The sequence below is a fragment of the Panthera tigris genome, chromosome C1 (assembly GCF_018350195.1).
Source record: "Panthera tigris isolate Pti1 chromosome C1, P.tigris_Pti1_mat1.1, whole genome shotgun sequence".
NCBI classification, from domain to species: domain Eukaryota; kingdom Metazoa; phylum Chordata; class Mammalia; order Carnivora; family Felidae; genus Panthera; species Panthera tigris.
In genome coordinates this window covers 51,788,259-51,804,199 of record NC_056667.1, presented here as the reverse complement: position 1 = coordinate 51,804,199, position 15,941 = coordinate 51,788,259, and the positions used below count along the sequence as shown (strand labels likewise).

Here is a 15,941-nt window from a genome sequence, read left to right as displayed (position 1 = left end):
AGTCCTTGGCTTAAATACATAAGCCCTACCATCTTCCCAAACTCCTCCTAAGAGACAACAGAAATTGTCTCCTTCTCAATAGTTTTCTTTGCTAATCATGATGTTTTTGGTTTCCATACCACCATGGATGTGCTTTCATAATTCAACTCAAATACAAAACAAAACAAAACAAAAAACAACAACTAAAGAATTCTTAACATATATAAAGAACTTGCTGGAGGCTGCTTAATTTTTAGTCAAACGTTAGCCTATTAGCTCTTTGCTGCCCTCTCCTGGGCACAGTTTGGGGCTCTTGACCATTTCCATTTCATTAGTATCAAGAGCTGAGACAAAGTTTTTTCCATTCTAAGATCCAAAGAACATAGGCTAAAAATGAAGTGACATTTAAGTAATTCACATTTTCTTTTAACTTGAATACTATACCAACTATAAACTTAAGGAAAATAAATATTTACATTTTTTTTTTTAATTTTTTTTTTTTTTTTAACGTTTATTTATTTTTGAGACAGAGACAGAGCATGAACGGGGGAGGGTCAGAGAGAGAGGGAGACACAGAATCTGAAACAGGCTCCAGGCTCTGAGCAGTCAGCACAGAGCCCGACGCGGGGCTCGAACTCACATACCGTGAGATCGTGACCTGAGCCGAAGTCGGACGCTTAACCGACTGAGCCACCCAGGCGCCCCTACATTTTTATGATCTATCAACAATGCTACTACTTTTTCACTGTCCTAACTGCTATAATAATATTCCATAGAGAAGTCTGACATTTTACTTCTTAAAAATGAAAGGGTGCTATTTTTTTTATATATGCATTAAGGAGAAGAAAAGTGCTTACCTCGGCAGACAGCCCAAGCATCTTCATCACATTTCTCACCGCTTGTTCTCAATTCAAAAAAATTATATTCTTCAAGGCTAAGAAGACCATTTCCATCCAAATCAATTACTTCAAATATATCTGATAAAGTTGACCTAAAATTATAAATAGAAAATTATTTGTCTGCATGGCAACTGGACTGAATGTTTCTATGAGGACAACTTTCAAGAGGAAGTAATATCAAGACATTAAACAATTTTTGAACTTAATATATCCAAATATATTTTTTAGTCAGTCTGAGACAAACAATCTTCTAAAACAACCACAGTATCTCAACACTCAATGAATGGTAATTCCATCATTCTTTTTTCCTTTCTCCAATCTACTTTCTTCTTCCTATTCTACCAGGTATTATTGTATATATCTAGGGTATAAGGGAACTACCTGAGTATTTAGATTTCATATTTGACGGTTATCTAAGTTAATGGTGCAACTGGCAGTATCTATTTCTAAGGAAGTGTCTAATCAGGTAGAAATCTGTAAATGTGTGACTCAAGTTGACTTGCCAAATGTGTGGAACTCAGAAATGAGTGGCAATCCCAGACTCATGAACGGAAAATCACTTTCAGATGCCTAGGGAATGAGTTGAATTATTGAATTAGGATCTGCAAGTGGGTCTGGCAGCTGGCCAAAGGAAAGGATGGAAGACAGGCTATTGATCTATAATTTTACAGTTCTAACCTTAATAAACTAGATTTTACAGTTCTAGATTTTACAGTTCTAACCTTAATAAACAAAACTTACCTAAATTCCTTTGTAAGAAATAATTCCCCTGTTTCATCTCTATATACAAGTTGGGCTTCTTCAGTTACTGGTTTTATTTCTTTCCTCAGCCTACAGCCAGTTGTGGAAGGAATTAACCAGTAAATTCCAGGTCCTAGTTCACCAGTCCACCCAAACACCTTTTCTCAAAAGAATTAAAAAACAACAACCAACATGAGTTTTAATGACTTTTCATCTTTCTTCTGAAAGGGAAGTTTTAGAAGCAATTTATCCATTTTCACCAACTCTATTATGCGTCTATCAATCTTTTACAGGCTTCAAAATCTGGTTATTAATGGAAGTCCTGGCACAAGACCATTAGATGTAGTTCTTAGTATATTTTAAAAATAAATGCCTAAAACTGTAACAGGTAAAAAGTTATATAACTTCTAAAGCTTTCCCAATAATCTTCAAAAATGTTTGTGACGTAAATATCTTTAACAGGAAGCAGAGAGAGAGATCTTAAAGTAATTTTACAATTCCATAATTTGATTCAAATATAAATACATGATTTGTAAATCAGATTTCAAGAACACAAAGTAAAAAATATATTTCAAGAATTCATTATTTGTAAGAATATTTGTAAGCCGTATTTGTAAGAATCCAATTATGTAGACAGAAGCACTGCAATACTACTATTATTTATGTAATTAATATGGATTATAAAACAAGATGGCAGAATCCCAGATAAACCTACCTTATACAAAATTCCTTTCCATCACAGTATATTTATAATGAGCGACAGGACATTTGTATAGGAAACATTTTATTCTGTAGTTTCATGAAAGAAAGCATAATGACATCTCTCTATGAATGTTCTAGGTGTTTTATGGAAACAAACAGCCATCTATAAAACCTAGGGGTTATCTCTGTCAAATATATTAAGTCTAAGCATTTTCTTGTCATGTATAACAGCTAAGCAAACAGCTATTGGCCCTTCAGCACAGAATAGCCCTAGGGAATTCTGTCAGGAATTGTGTCCAAAAACTTTCAAAACACAGATGTATTTTAGGTCATCCTGGGGACTCATACACAAAATAAAGTTGTTTTTCTGAATTCTGGGTTCAGTCCTATTTCTGCCCTCACAAGTCAGAGGAACCATAATCATCCTAAAGTGACCATACCATGTTCTATTTTGCTACAAGAAGCAACCCAATAAAACTAGGGTCATTGAAGACTAAAGATTGACAAATCCCTCCTTGGGAAACCATAATCTTGTAAAATGGCCAGATGTAGTCTGGTACCCAGAAGTGAAAAGCAGTTCTTGCTGTTTCCTAATACATGTTATCCCATCAACTTCCCTTATCTCCACATATAACCTTGAATTTCCACTGTGGATGGCAAATGGAAAGTCTTTCATGAAGACAAAACTCTTCTTAAAGAAAATAATTGTGAAACTAAAACTAAAAATCCTTTGCAAATATGACATATTACAAAAAAACAGAAGCCAATATAGTAAAAAGGTAAATAGAAACTCATTCAAACTTTACTACAGGCTTGCTATGTACTAACATTTTTATACATGCAGTATCATAAGAAAGTAATTTTATCCAATATAAAATGGGAAAAACTATTGCTTTAGACAATACTTTATCTTGAACCTAACTTTGTAGTCAGTTCTGAAGAAGAGTTTCGTCAAAACATTAACCTGTGTCATTTTATTTGTTTCTTGCCTATAACTATTCTTGTCTGTTCAGAAGCCTACAATAAAGACTTTTATATAACATTCCATCAGGGAAATATTTGTCTGTCATTGGACCTGTATAAAGATTAAATATGATATTGCAGTAAGCCCTTGAATAGTATTATTCCTGTTGTGTAGCAGATGTATTTTGTAGTCCTCATAAAATAAATAGCCACATTTATGTATCTGCCTCACATATTTGGCCTCTGAGTAAATATATAATTAGAAAAGATCAGAACAACCCCATGGGCAACATATAAAATCATTTAAAAGCATTCCTTCAGATCAATCTATTTTTGAACCCTATAATATGAGTCAAGCCTGAGGATAGCAATCTTGAAGTTTTTCTTTTTTGCAGTAGCAATATAAAGTAAGACAAACATCTAAAGCAACTTTTCCAAAGTCTTGAATTGCCTGTATTTAGGGAAAAAAATCCACTGGCATCAATCATTTTAATTGCATATTACAAAAAAAAAAAATGTTCACATGTGAGGCATCTGGGCATTTAGAGAAGAAAGTGAAGTATAATGTCACATAACATATAAGTTACAAAGCTAATCCTCAGCTCTTAGCAATCAAGAGAAAATACATCACAATTAAAAAGACACATGTAATATTCATAGTGCTTAAGTACTGTATATACCCTAATTGGAGGGAAAGATACAAAAGTTAAAAACAAATATAGAAAATCTATTATATTCCTTAAACTTGAGTTCATGTCATATTTTCAAATTAAACACTAGGAAATAAATATGTATACTTCTCTATTTCGTAGTTCAGTAAAACACATGAGTTGTAGATTTGCTTGGCTCTCATTTTCCTTAAGAATATACAAGGCAGTATCAATTGATAACCAAGGGGATGGTTTTCCTAAAAACAAACAAACAAACAAAAAAAACCCAAACATCTTAAAATAAGCAATTACTACTCACTCTTTCCTATTTAAAAAATAAGTTAGTGGTTTCTTTCCCCTATGGATTTTTTTTTTTAGAAACGCACATCCCATTTTTATATAGAAATACCATAGCATTTGTAACTATATATAGTATCCTTGCTAGAAATATTCTCTATTCACACTTTCTAAAACTCATAACTTTTTTTGAATTGACCAGAAAGCTGAGGTTGCAAGGCAACCAAGTAACCTGATATCCAAGGAAAAACAAACCCTTTCAAGGAGTGATGAGATTCGAGCACTAGCTTACCTGTGGAGAGGCACTGGAGGAAAAGATGTTAGACATCATCTATGTATGTGCTGACAACTCCATAATTTGAAATTTTTTTAAATGTTTATATTTATTTTTGAGACAGAGTGAGACAGCATGAACAGGGGAGGGACAGAGACGGAGACACAGAATCTGAAGCAGGCTCCAGGCTCTGAGCTGTCAGCACAGAGTCCGAGGCAGGGCTCGAACCCACAAACTGCGAGATTATGACCTGAGCTGAAGTCGGATGCTCAACCGACTGAGCCACCCAGGCTCCCCGACAACTCCATAATTTGTATCTCCAACTAGAAACTTTTCTCTGAATGTTAAACTATAATCAACTACCTATTGGACATCTCCATTTGAATTTCTATATCTAAAACTGACCTTCCCCAATTCCTTAAAAAAACCTGTCCATCTATATTCTTCTCTATCTCAGTCTCAGTTTATAGTAATTCATCCTTGCAGTTGCCATGCCAAAAAGCTTGAAGTCACCTTTAACTTTTTTCTTCTCTCACATATCATAACCAATCTTCAGGAAATTGTATGGTTTAACCTTCAAAATATATCCAGGATCTTTACTTTCTTTATTATTATTATTATTATTATTATTATTATTATTATTTAATATATGAAATTTATTGTCAAATTGGTTTCCATACAACACCCAGTGCTCATCCCAAAAGGTGCCCTCCTCAATACCCATCACCCACCCTCCCCTCCCTCCCACCCCCCATCAGCCCTCAGTTTGTTCTCAGTTTTTAAGAGTCTCTTATGCTTTGGCTCTCTCCCACTCTAACCTCTCTCTCTTTTTTTTTTCCTTCCCCTCCCTCATAGGTTCCTGTTAAGTTTCTCAGGATCCACATAAGAGTGAAAACATACGGTATCTGTCTTTCTCTGTATGGCTTATTTCACTTAGCATAACACTCTCCAGTTCCATCCATGTTGCTACAAAGGGCCACATTTCATTCTTTCTCATTGCCATGTAGTACTCCATTGTGTTGTGTCTACATTCCTGGTTCAAAGTATCATCAGTTCCCTCCTAGAACTCTTCTTTCTCTTGGGTACCCTTCAATCTGTTTTCAATATAGCAACCTGACTGCTCTTGTTAAAATAGGTCAGATTATGTCCTGTTTCTACTCAAAATTCTCTCATGGAGTTGAGAGTTGGAATAGTATTGCTCCCACCCTAACAATAAAAAGTACGTGAACTAGAGAATTCTAATTTTTTCTTGAACCCATCAGCGCTAAGGTCCCAGGGCAACCAAGTAGCCTGAAATCCAAGGAAAGGCAAACTCTTCTAAGGAGAGATGAGATGCAATCATTGGCTTATCTGTGGTATAGCACAGACGACAAAATGTCAGGTACCATACAAGTAAGTGGAAGAAGAGAGAGAGCAGAAGAAATATTTGAAGAATAAAGATGGAAATTTTCCTAAAAAACAATGAAAGACAATAAGCCAAAAATCCAAGCAGGATAATTACAAACCAACCAACCCCACAATAACAGCATCAACAAGAAAAACAAAATCACCTAGACAATACTAAAATCATTGTAAATTAAAGATATGGAGAAAATTGTGAGGGCAGCCATGGGAAAAATCCTCCTAAGATTCTGCATTTTTCTCAGAGTAAAAGCCCAAGTCTTCATTATGGCCAAAACAAACAAATAAAAGCAACTCTACCTGATTTTGTCCTGGTTCCTCCCTGTCCTCCATCTCCTACTTTGTTCTAGCCATTCTAGTCACCTTGCTATTCTTCTAACATCAGGCACACTCTTACCTCGGAGCCTCTGACAGAGAAGTCCCTCTATGTGGAATGCTCTGCCACCTGCACTCTTCACCACTCTCCACTCATCCCCTCCACCAGCCCTATATCCACAATGCTTACTCCTCTGGCTTCTGTGGAAGACAGCAGAAATGGCTGCTCTGTACCCACAGCCCATTGCAATGTGAATCTGCTCCTCCATCATGAGATCAAGTCTATTTCTCTATCTTATAAATCTAGACTTGCCTTATTACTTGCTGTGAACAACAGAATGTAACAGAAGTAATGTGCCAGTTCTGATTCCAAGCCTTAGGAAACCGTAGGTGCTTCTGCTCCTTCCTTCAGATCCCTATTACACCAAGAGAACAAGCCCAGGCTAACTCACTAGAACGTAAGAGACTATATGAGGCAGACTCAAGTCGTCCCAGCTGAGACCTCATATAGAGGACAGAGCCCAGCCAAGACCAGTAAAGCCAGCTATGAGCTAACCAACAGTTGATCACAGATGCATAAGTAAATCCTACAGAGAAAAGCAAAGCCCAGCTCAAACAAAAATAACTATCCAGTAAACCTGCTTATGAGTGAACAGTTGTTTAATTGTTTCCAGCCACTGTGGGTTTTGGGGTAATTTGTTATGTAGCAGTTGATAACTGATATACCTCTTTCAAAGTCTTTGCTCAAATGTCAACTTCTTAATGAAGTATACACTAACCACTCCATTTCAATGGCAACTCATATTCCCTCAGCATTCACAATGCCCTATCCCTCTGTATTTTTCCCATAGCACTTATCACATACTAACATACCACAAAATAAATTTACTATTTATTAAGTTTATTATTGTTTCCCTCACTAGAATGTAAGTTCATAAGGGTAAGGATTTTTGCCTTTTTTGTACTCTGATGTATCCTAAGCACCGAAAATGATACTTGATATATAAGGCCCTCAATGAATATTTGATAAATATGTGAATAAAGGATCTTCTTAAGAATATGGAGAATTAACATCTGCATTGAATATGCAGGCCAATCTTGATACCTGTATCTGAAAAAATGATCACTGTAATTGTCATTTAAAAGTACCAACCACCATTGGAGCACCTGGGTGGCTCAGCTGGTTAAGCATCCAACTCTTGATTTCAGCTCAGGTCATGATCTTGCAGTTCATGGGTTTGAGCCCCAGGTCGGGCTCCACACTGACAGTGCAAAGCCTGCTTGGGATTCTCTCTCTCTCTCTCTCTCTCTCTCTCTCTCTCTCTCTCTCTCTCCCTTCCTCCTTCCCTCCCTCCTTCCCTCCCCTCCTCGGTCTCACACTCCTCTCTCAGAATAAATAAAAAGTATCAACCACCAAATGTTGTAAGAATTTCACAAGATATACAGTTAAAACTTTTAGAATCTCTACTTTAGGAGGCAAGAAGAATGGAGCAGGGAAGAATCCTCTAGTAATAAAATAAACATTTTCTTATTATGTAAAAATAATTTTAAAAATTGATACTTAGAACAACCAACATTAAAAAGATTTCTAGGGATGGGGCGCCTAGGCGGCTTGGTCGGTTGAGTGTCAGACTTCGGCTCAGGTCATGATCTCACAGTTTGTGGGTTCAAGCCCCACGTCGGGCTCTGTGCTGACAGCTCAGAGCCTGGAGCCTGCTTCAGATTCTGTGTCTCCCTCTGTCTCTGCCCCTCCCCTGCTCACTCTCTGTCTCTGTCTCAAAAATAAATAAAATAAACATTAAAAACAAACAAAAAGATTTCTAGGGAAAGCACCCTTAAAGACATTTTCACTAATTAAAAATTAAATAATAACCATTTTATTTTTTTATTAAAATATTTTTTAAGTTTATTTACTTATTTTGAGAAAGAGAGAGCACGAGTGGGGTAGGGGCAGAGAGAGAGGGAGAGACAATTCTGACAGTGCAGAGCCCAAAGCAGGGCTCGAACTCACAAACTATGTGAGATCATCACCTGAGCCGAGATCAAGAGTTGGACACTCAACAGACTGAGCCACTCAGGCGCCCCAATAATAACCATTTTAGACACTAAGAAATTAATTTGTATCTAGCATTTATATACAGAAAAGGAATATTACCAGGAATGTAAAGATTATTAATAACGATTGTTTAAGTCATAGGACATAGGACTTTGGAGATATTCAAAATTATTTGCAGTTCACATTGCCCCAAATTATGTTCCTACAGAACTTCTCTTAAACTTATTAATTTTAAAAATGGACAAATGGAAAAGCTAAAAATTAATTAGTAAACAAAATGTTAATTCTATATCAAGAAGAAACCAGGATACACTTTGTTCTTGTTTTTAAAAGAATTAAAATAAAACTTGCTTTAAACATACACAAAAACCAACATACTTGCTTTGTAAAATATGATAACACAAAGTATAAACTAATGCTTTCTTTCTTTAACTGTATGTAACCATGTTTGTTAGGTAGATTATTTTCTTCACTAAGGGTACCAAATATGTAAGTTATTTTCAAAGAGGGCATAATTTGATATTTTAAAAAATACACAAAAAAATTAAACTTGCCTTCAACTTGACTCAGGTTTAGTGGTTTAATTGTAAGATAAACCATGGATCTCTGAGCTATCTGCATCCTATATTGATGACTAATGATTTCACCATCTTCTTCTAAAAAAAAGCAACCTTTTGACTGTACACATTGCCACTCCTGAAATGAAGGAAAAAAATTTTTTTCAAACATTTATTAAATGTTTCCAGCATGTAGAGTAATAAAGAGAAACCTAAGGAAGATATAAAGGAAATCTCAAATAAAGCCGCTTACCTCCAGGAATTTGCGACATAAAAACAACAACAACAAAAACAAACAAACAAACAAAACCCAACCAACCAACCAACAAACAAACCAGTCAGGACACAATTCAATTATAATTGACAGTAGTAAATTTTTACAACAAAAAATAATTATATGTGCAAAATAATAACCCTAGTTCCTAATAGTAACTGGCACATTGTTGGTACTCTATTAATATCTGACCGATGAGGGGAGGTAGACATCAATATAAACTGTATCTTGAAAGATGAGTGTAATTTAGATAATGAAAAGTTAGGAAAAGACATAATGGAAAGAAGAAATAAGAAAAAATAAAGTTTGTGAGAATGGGAGAAGCAGTGAAACAAAGTAACAAATAAATATGCTGCTACAATAACTAGGGCAGGATTAGTGCTTGCAACATAGTAAAAATGACTAAGTAAGGACTCCTAAAACTGATGCTGAAAGGAAAAGTGATGACTTTGTATTTAAAAGGTAAAGAATGTGACAACCAAAATAACAGTTTCAAGTCCAGGCAACTAAAAGAACACTGAATAAATTTTACACCCATAGCACAATGCTGATAAACATCAGTTTTGCGAAAAACTTTTCTGTACAATTGTTTCTGCTATCTCCTGGTTAGCCAAATTCCTTCTGGTCCAAACTAATAGGTCTAAGTAGGATCTCTTAACTAGAATTAAATACAACTCGAAGATGACACCTTACGGAAAAAGTAGAAAATTCTCTATTGAACATATGAGAAATTGTGCCATTGCCACAAATGTGTACAAAAATCTTCTTCACTTGATCATTAGTGGGCTTGCCTACCTATAATGTAAAACATATTTCTGCTCTACCCCTAGTGACTTACAAACATATGTATGAGTTTTTGAAATGACTTTATAAAAGATGATTTTGAAAAATTATCTGTAAGAATGCTTAGATAATAAACTCAAGGCCTTAATAATATTAAGATAACCACTAAAAAGGTATACGTTAGCTGTTAACAATAACATAAAAAATACTATAAATTCATTATAGAAAAGTCTAATATGGTACTAAAAAGGTGAGAACAAACATAATTTCTATTGAGGTTGATTTCTCATTCACTTTTTTTAAAGGCTACATTATCCTAACATGTATTTACACATCATTTTTCTATTACATAAATGATAATTATTTTCATATTTTATATTATTTTATAGCACAAAAATACATTTAAAATTAGAAATTTAAGAACACGGAAAAAATCCCCATAATTCTACCACCCTAGTTTGATTTCTATATAATCATTCCTAATACCACCCTTACATAAAAACCTATGTTTTACATTCTAATTAACATTATTCCATGTTGTGTCTTCTCCATGTAATGTTACATCCAAAATATTTTGCTACCAAAAAATAAGAACAAAACTGGAGGAATTACATGTCCTGACCTTAAAAGTCAATAGAAAGCTACCGTAATCAAAATGGTGTGATATTGGCAAAAAGACAAATAGATAGATGAATGGAATAGAACAGACAGCTCAAAAATAAACTCTCACATATATATGGTCAAGTAATTTTCAATAAGGATGCTAAGACCATTCAATGGGAAAAAGGACAATCTTTTCAACAAATGAAGCTAAGAAACCTGGATATCCAAGTGCAAAATAATTAATTTGAACTCTTCTCTTATACCATACACAAATTAACACAAAATGGATCAAAGACCTAAATGTAAGTACTAAAACTACAAAACTCTAAGAAAGAAACATAGTGGAAAAGCTTCGTGACAATGGATTTGGCAATGATTTCTTGGATATGACATCAAAAACACAGGTCACAAAATAAAATATAGACAAACTGGACTTCATTAAAATTAAAAATCTTTGTGCATCAAAGACACTATCAACATAGTGAAAAAGGCTCACAGAATGGGAGAAAATATTTGCAAATCATACATTTGAAAATGAACTAATATCTAGAATATATTAAAAACTCTTACAACTCAACAACAAACCCTCCCCCCACCAAATTAAAAATGGCCATAAGGGGGTACCTCAGTGGCTTAGTCAGTTAAATGCCTGACTCTTGATTTCAGCTCAGGTCAGGATCTCACACGGGTCATGAAATCGAGCCCTGAATCATTGGGCTCTGCACTGCCACGAGGAGCCTGCTTGGGATTCTCCCCTCGCCCATCTCAAAATAAATAAATATTTTTTTAAAAAATGGTCCCAAGACTTGAATAGACATTTCTCCAAAGAAGATACACAAGTGGCTAATAAGCACATGAAAAGATGCTTAACATCACATCATTAGGGAAATGCAAATCAGAACCATAGTGAGATACTACTTCATACCCACTAGGATGGCTATTAAATAAAAACAAAAACAAAACCCCAAAAACACATAAAATAACAAGTGCTGACAACGATGTGGAGAAATTGAAACCCTTGTGCATTGCTGGTAGGAATATAAAACGTGATGCCACTATGGAAAAGTTTGTTAGTTCCACCAAAAATTAAACACAGAATTACTGTATGATCCAGCAATTCCATTTCTGGGCATATAGTGAGAGCAGAGACTCAAACAGATATTTGTACACCCATCTTCATGGCAGCATTATTCACAATAGCCAAATGGTGGAAAGAATCCAAGTGTCCATTGGTGGATGAATGGGTAAACAAAATGTGGAATATGCATACAATGGAATATTATTCAGGCTTAAAAGGGACTAATATTCTAACAGATGCTGCAGATATAAACCTTGAAGACATTATGCTAAGTGAAATAAGCCAGACACAAAAGGACAAATATTGCATGATTTCACTTAAATGAAGTACCTAGATTAAATTCAGAGAAAGAAAGTAGAACAGAGTTTGCCATGAGTGGAAAGAGGAGGAAATGAGGAGTCATTGCTTAATGGGTAAAGAGATTTAGTTGGGCATCACAAAAGCTAAATATGAAAGACCCACAGTTAATACCATCCTCAATGGGGAAAAACTGAAAGCTTTCCCCCTAAAGTCAGGAACACAGCAGGGATGTCCACTTTCACCACTGTTGTTCAACATAGTACTGGAAATCCTAGCCTCAGCAATCAGACAACAACAACAACAAAAAATAAAAGGCATGGGGGTGGCTGGGTGGCTCAGTCAGTTAAGCATCCAACTTTGGCTCACGTCATGATCTCATGGCTTGTGAGTCCAAGCCCCGCATCGGGCTCTGTGCTGATAGCTCAGAGCCTGGAGTCTGCTTCAGATTCTGTGTCTCCCTCTGTCTCTGCCCCTCCCTTGCTCACATTCTGTCTCTCTCTCAAAATAAATAAACAATAAATTTTTTAAAAAAGAAAAATAAATAAAAGACACACATTTGGCAAGGAAGAAGTCAAACTTTCACTCTTTGCAGATGACATGATACTCTATGTGGAAAACCCAAAAGACTCCATGAAAAAACTGCTAGAACTGATACATGAATTCAGCAAGTTGCAGGATATAAACTCAATGTACAGAAATCAGTTGCATTTCTATACACCAGTAATGAAGCAGCAGAAACGCAAATCAAGGAATCGATCCCATTTACAATTGCACCAAAAACCATAAGATACCTAAAAATAACCTAACCAAGAAGGTAAAAGATCCACATGCTGAAAACTATAGAAAGCTTATGAAAGAAACTGAAGACACAAAGAAGTGGAAAAACATTCCATGCTCATGGAATGGAAGAACAAATATTGTTAAAATGTCTATACTACCTAAAGAAATCTACATATTCAATGCAATCCCTATCAAAATAACACCAGCATTCTTCACAGAGCTAGAACAAACAATTCTATAATTTGTATGAAACCACAAAAGACCCCGAATATCCAAAGTAATGTTGAAAAAGAAAACCAAAGCAGGAGGCATCACAATTCCAGGTTTCAAGCTGTATTACAAAGCTGTAATCATCAAAACACTATGGTACTGGCATAAAAACAGACACATGGATCAGTGGAAGAGAATAGAGAACCTGGAAAGGGACCCACAAATGTATGGCCAATTAATCTTCGACAAAACAGGAAAGAATATCCAATGAAAAAAAGACAGTCTCTTCAGCAAACAGTGTTGGGAAAACTGGATGGCAACATACACAAGAATGAACCTGGACCATTTTCTTATACCATACACAAAAATAAACTCAAAATGGATGAAAGACCTAAAAGTAAGATAGGAAATCATCAAAATCCTAGAGGAGAAAACAGGCAACAACCTCTTTGACCTCAGCTGCAGCAATTTTTTGCTCAACACATCTACAAAGGCAAGGAAACTAAAAGCAAAAATGAACTATTGGGACCTCATCAAGATTAAAAGCTTCTGCACTGCAAAGGAAACAATCAACAAAACTAAAAGGCAACCAACGAAATGGGAGAAGATATTTGCAAACGACATATCAGATAAAGGGTTAGTATCCAAAATCTATAAAGAACTTATCAAACTCAATGCCCAAAAAACAAATAATCCAGTAAAGAAATGGGATAAAGACATAAACAGACACTTTTCCAAAGAAGACATCCAGATGGCTAAAAGATACATGAAAACATGCTCAGTATCACTCACCATCAGGGAAATACAAATCAAAACCACAATGAGATACCACCTCACACCTATCAGAATGGCTAAAATTAACCAAGCAAACAACAGATGTTGACGAGGATGCAGAGAAAAGGGAGACTTTTCCACTGTTGGTGGGAATGAACACTGGTGCAGTTACTATGGAAAATAGTGTGGAGTTTCCTCAAAATATTAAAAATAGAACTATCCTACAATCCAGCAATTGCACTACCAGGTATTTATAAAAAGGATACAAGAATGCTGATTCGAAGGAGTACATGCACCCCAATGTTTATAGCAGCACTATTGATAATAGCCAAATTATGGAAAGAGCCCAAAGTCCATCAAAGGATGAATGGATAAAGAAGATGTGCTATACATATACAATGGAATATTACTCAGCAATCAAAAAGAATGAAATCTTGCCATTTGCAACAACATGGATGGAACTAGAGTGTATTATGCTAAGTAAAATAAGTCAGTCAAAAGAAAGACAAATATCATATTATTTTACTCATATGTGTAATTTAAGAAACAAAACAGATGAACATAGAGGAAAGGAAGGAAAAATAAGATAAAAACAGAGAGGGAAGCGAACCACACAGACTCTTAAATACAGAAAACAAACTGAGGATTGCTAGAGGGGAGGTGGGTAGGAGATGTGCTAAATGGTGATGGGCATTAAGGAGGGCACTTGTTGGGATGAGCACTGGGTCTAATATGTAAAGTGATGGATCACTAAATTCTACTCCTGAAACCAATACTACACTGTATGTTAACTAACATGGATTTAAGTAAGTTTAAAAAAAAAAAAAAAGATTTAGTTGAGGATGATGAAAAAGTTCTGGATATGAGTGGTGATGGTTGCAAAACCATATGAATGAATCTAATGAACAGAACTATATATTTAAGAATGGCTAAAATGGTAAAATTTATATTATGTATATTTTACCACAAGAAAAAAAGCCATTTTGCTAAGCAATATTCAAGTTTTTTCAATTTAACTGGTTCTATAATTACCCATTGAGTATGTATACCATTACTTACTTGTTTCTAAAATGTTAGATATTTATGTCATTTCTAATTTCTCATCAGCATAAATAATACTAAAATGAAGACTACTTTGTCTAAATATTTTTCTCTTCATGAATAATATCCTTCAAAAGATCTTCTAGGCCAAAAGTAAGTATATTTTTTAAATTAACTTTATTTTTTTTAGTTTACATCCAAATTAGTTAGCATATAGTGCAACAATGGTTTCAGGAGTAGATTCCTTAATGCCCCTTACCCATTTAGCCCATCCCCCCTCCCACAACCCCTCCAGTAACCCTCTGTTTGTTCTCCATATTTAAGAGTTTCTTATGCTTTTGTCCCCCTCCCTGTTTTTATATTTTGTTTCTCTTCCCTTATGTTCATCTATTTTGTCTCTTAAAGTCCTCGTATGAGTGAAGTCATATGATTTTTGTCTTTCTCTGACTAATTTTGCTTAGCATAATACCCTCCACTTCCATCCACGTAGTTGCAAATGGCAAGATTTCATTCTTTTTGATTGCTGAGTAATACTCCATTTACATATATACCACATCTTCTTTATCCATTCATCCATCAATGGGCATCTGGGCTCTTTCCATACTTTGGCTATGGTTGATAGTGCTGCTATAAACATTGGGGTGCATATGTCCCTTCAAAACAGCATACCTGTATCCCGTGGATAAATACCTAGTAGTGCAATTGCTGGGTCGTAGGGTAGTTTTATTTTTTAGTTTTTTGAGGGACCTCCATACTGTTTTCCAGAGTGGCTGCACCAGCTTGCATTCCCACCAACAATGCAAAAGAGATCCTCTTTCTCCTCACCAACATCTGTTGTTACCTGAGTTGTTAATGTTAGCCATTCTGACAGGTGTAAGGTGGTATCTCATTGTGGTTTTGATTTGTAATTCCCTGATGATGAGTGATGTTGAGCATTTTTTCATGTGTCGGTTGGCCATCTGGATGTCTTCTTTGGAGAAGGTCTATTCGTGTCTTTTGCCCATTTCTTCACTGGATGATTTGTTTTTTGGGTGTTGAGTTTGATAAGTTCTCTATAGATTTTGGATACTAATCCTTTATCTGATATGTTGTTTGCAAATATCTTTTCCCATTCCATCAGCTGCCTTTTGGTTTTGCTATTGTTTCCTTCGCTGTGCAGCTTTTTATTTTGATTGAGGTTCCAGTAGTTCATTTTTGCTTTTGTTTCCCTTGCCTCCAGAGATGTGTTGAGTAAGAAGTTGCTGCAGCCAAGATTGCTTGCTTT

General features: G+C 35.3%; 1 protein-coding gene across 3 annotated transcripts in view; it reads right to left on the bottom strand.

The window, feature by feature from the left end:
• Nucleotides 1-15,941, bottom strand: part of EFCAB7 (EF-hand calcium binding domain 7) — a 48,030-nt gene that overhangs the window by 13,532 nt on the left and 18,557 nt on the right. For all 3 annotated transcript variants that reach the window (XM_007089852.3, XM_042997439.1, XM_042997440.1), the window contains exons 7-10: nt 8,832-8,973; nt 4,082-4,191; nt 1,620-1,777; nt 837-970 (exon numbers count right to left, since the gene is read on the bottom strand). In XM_007089852.3, coding sequence (XP_007089914.2) covers nt 837-970; nt 1,620-1,777; nt 4,082-4,191; nt 8,832-8,973 — 544 coding nt within the window. The remainder of the gene's footprint in view (nt 1-836; nt 971-1,619; nt 1,778-4,081; nt 4,192-8,831; nt 8,974-15,941) is intronic.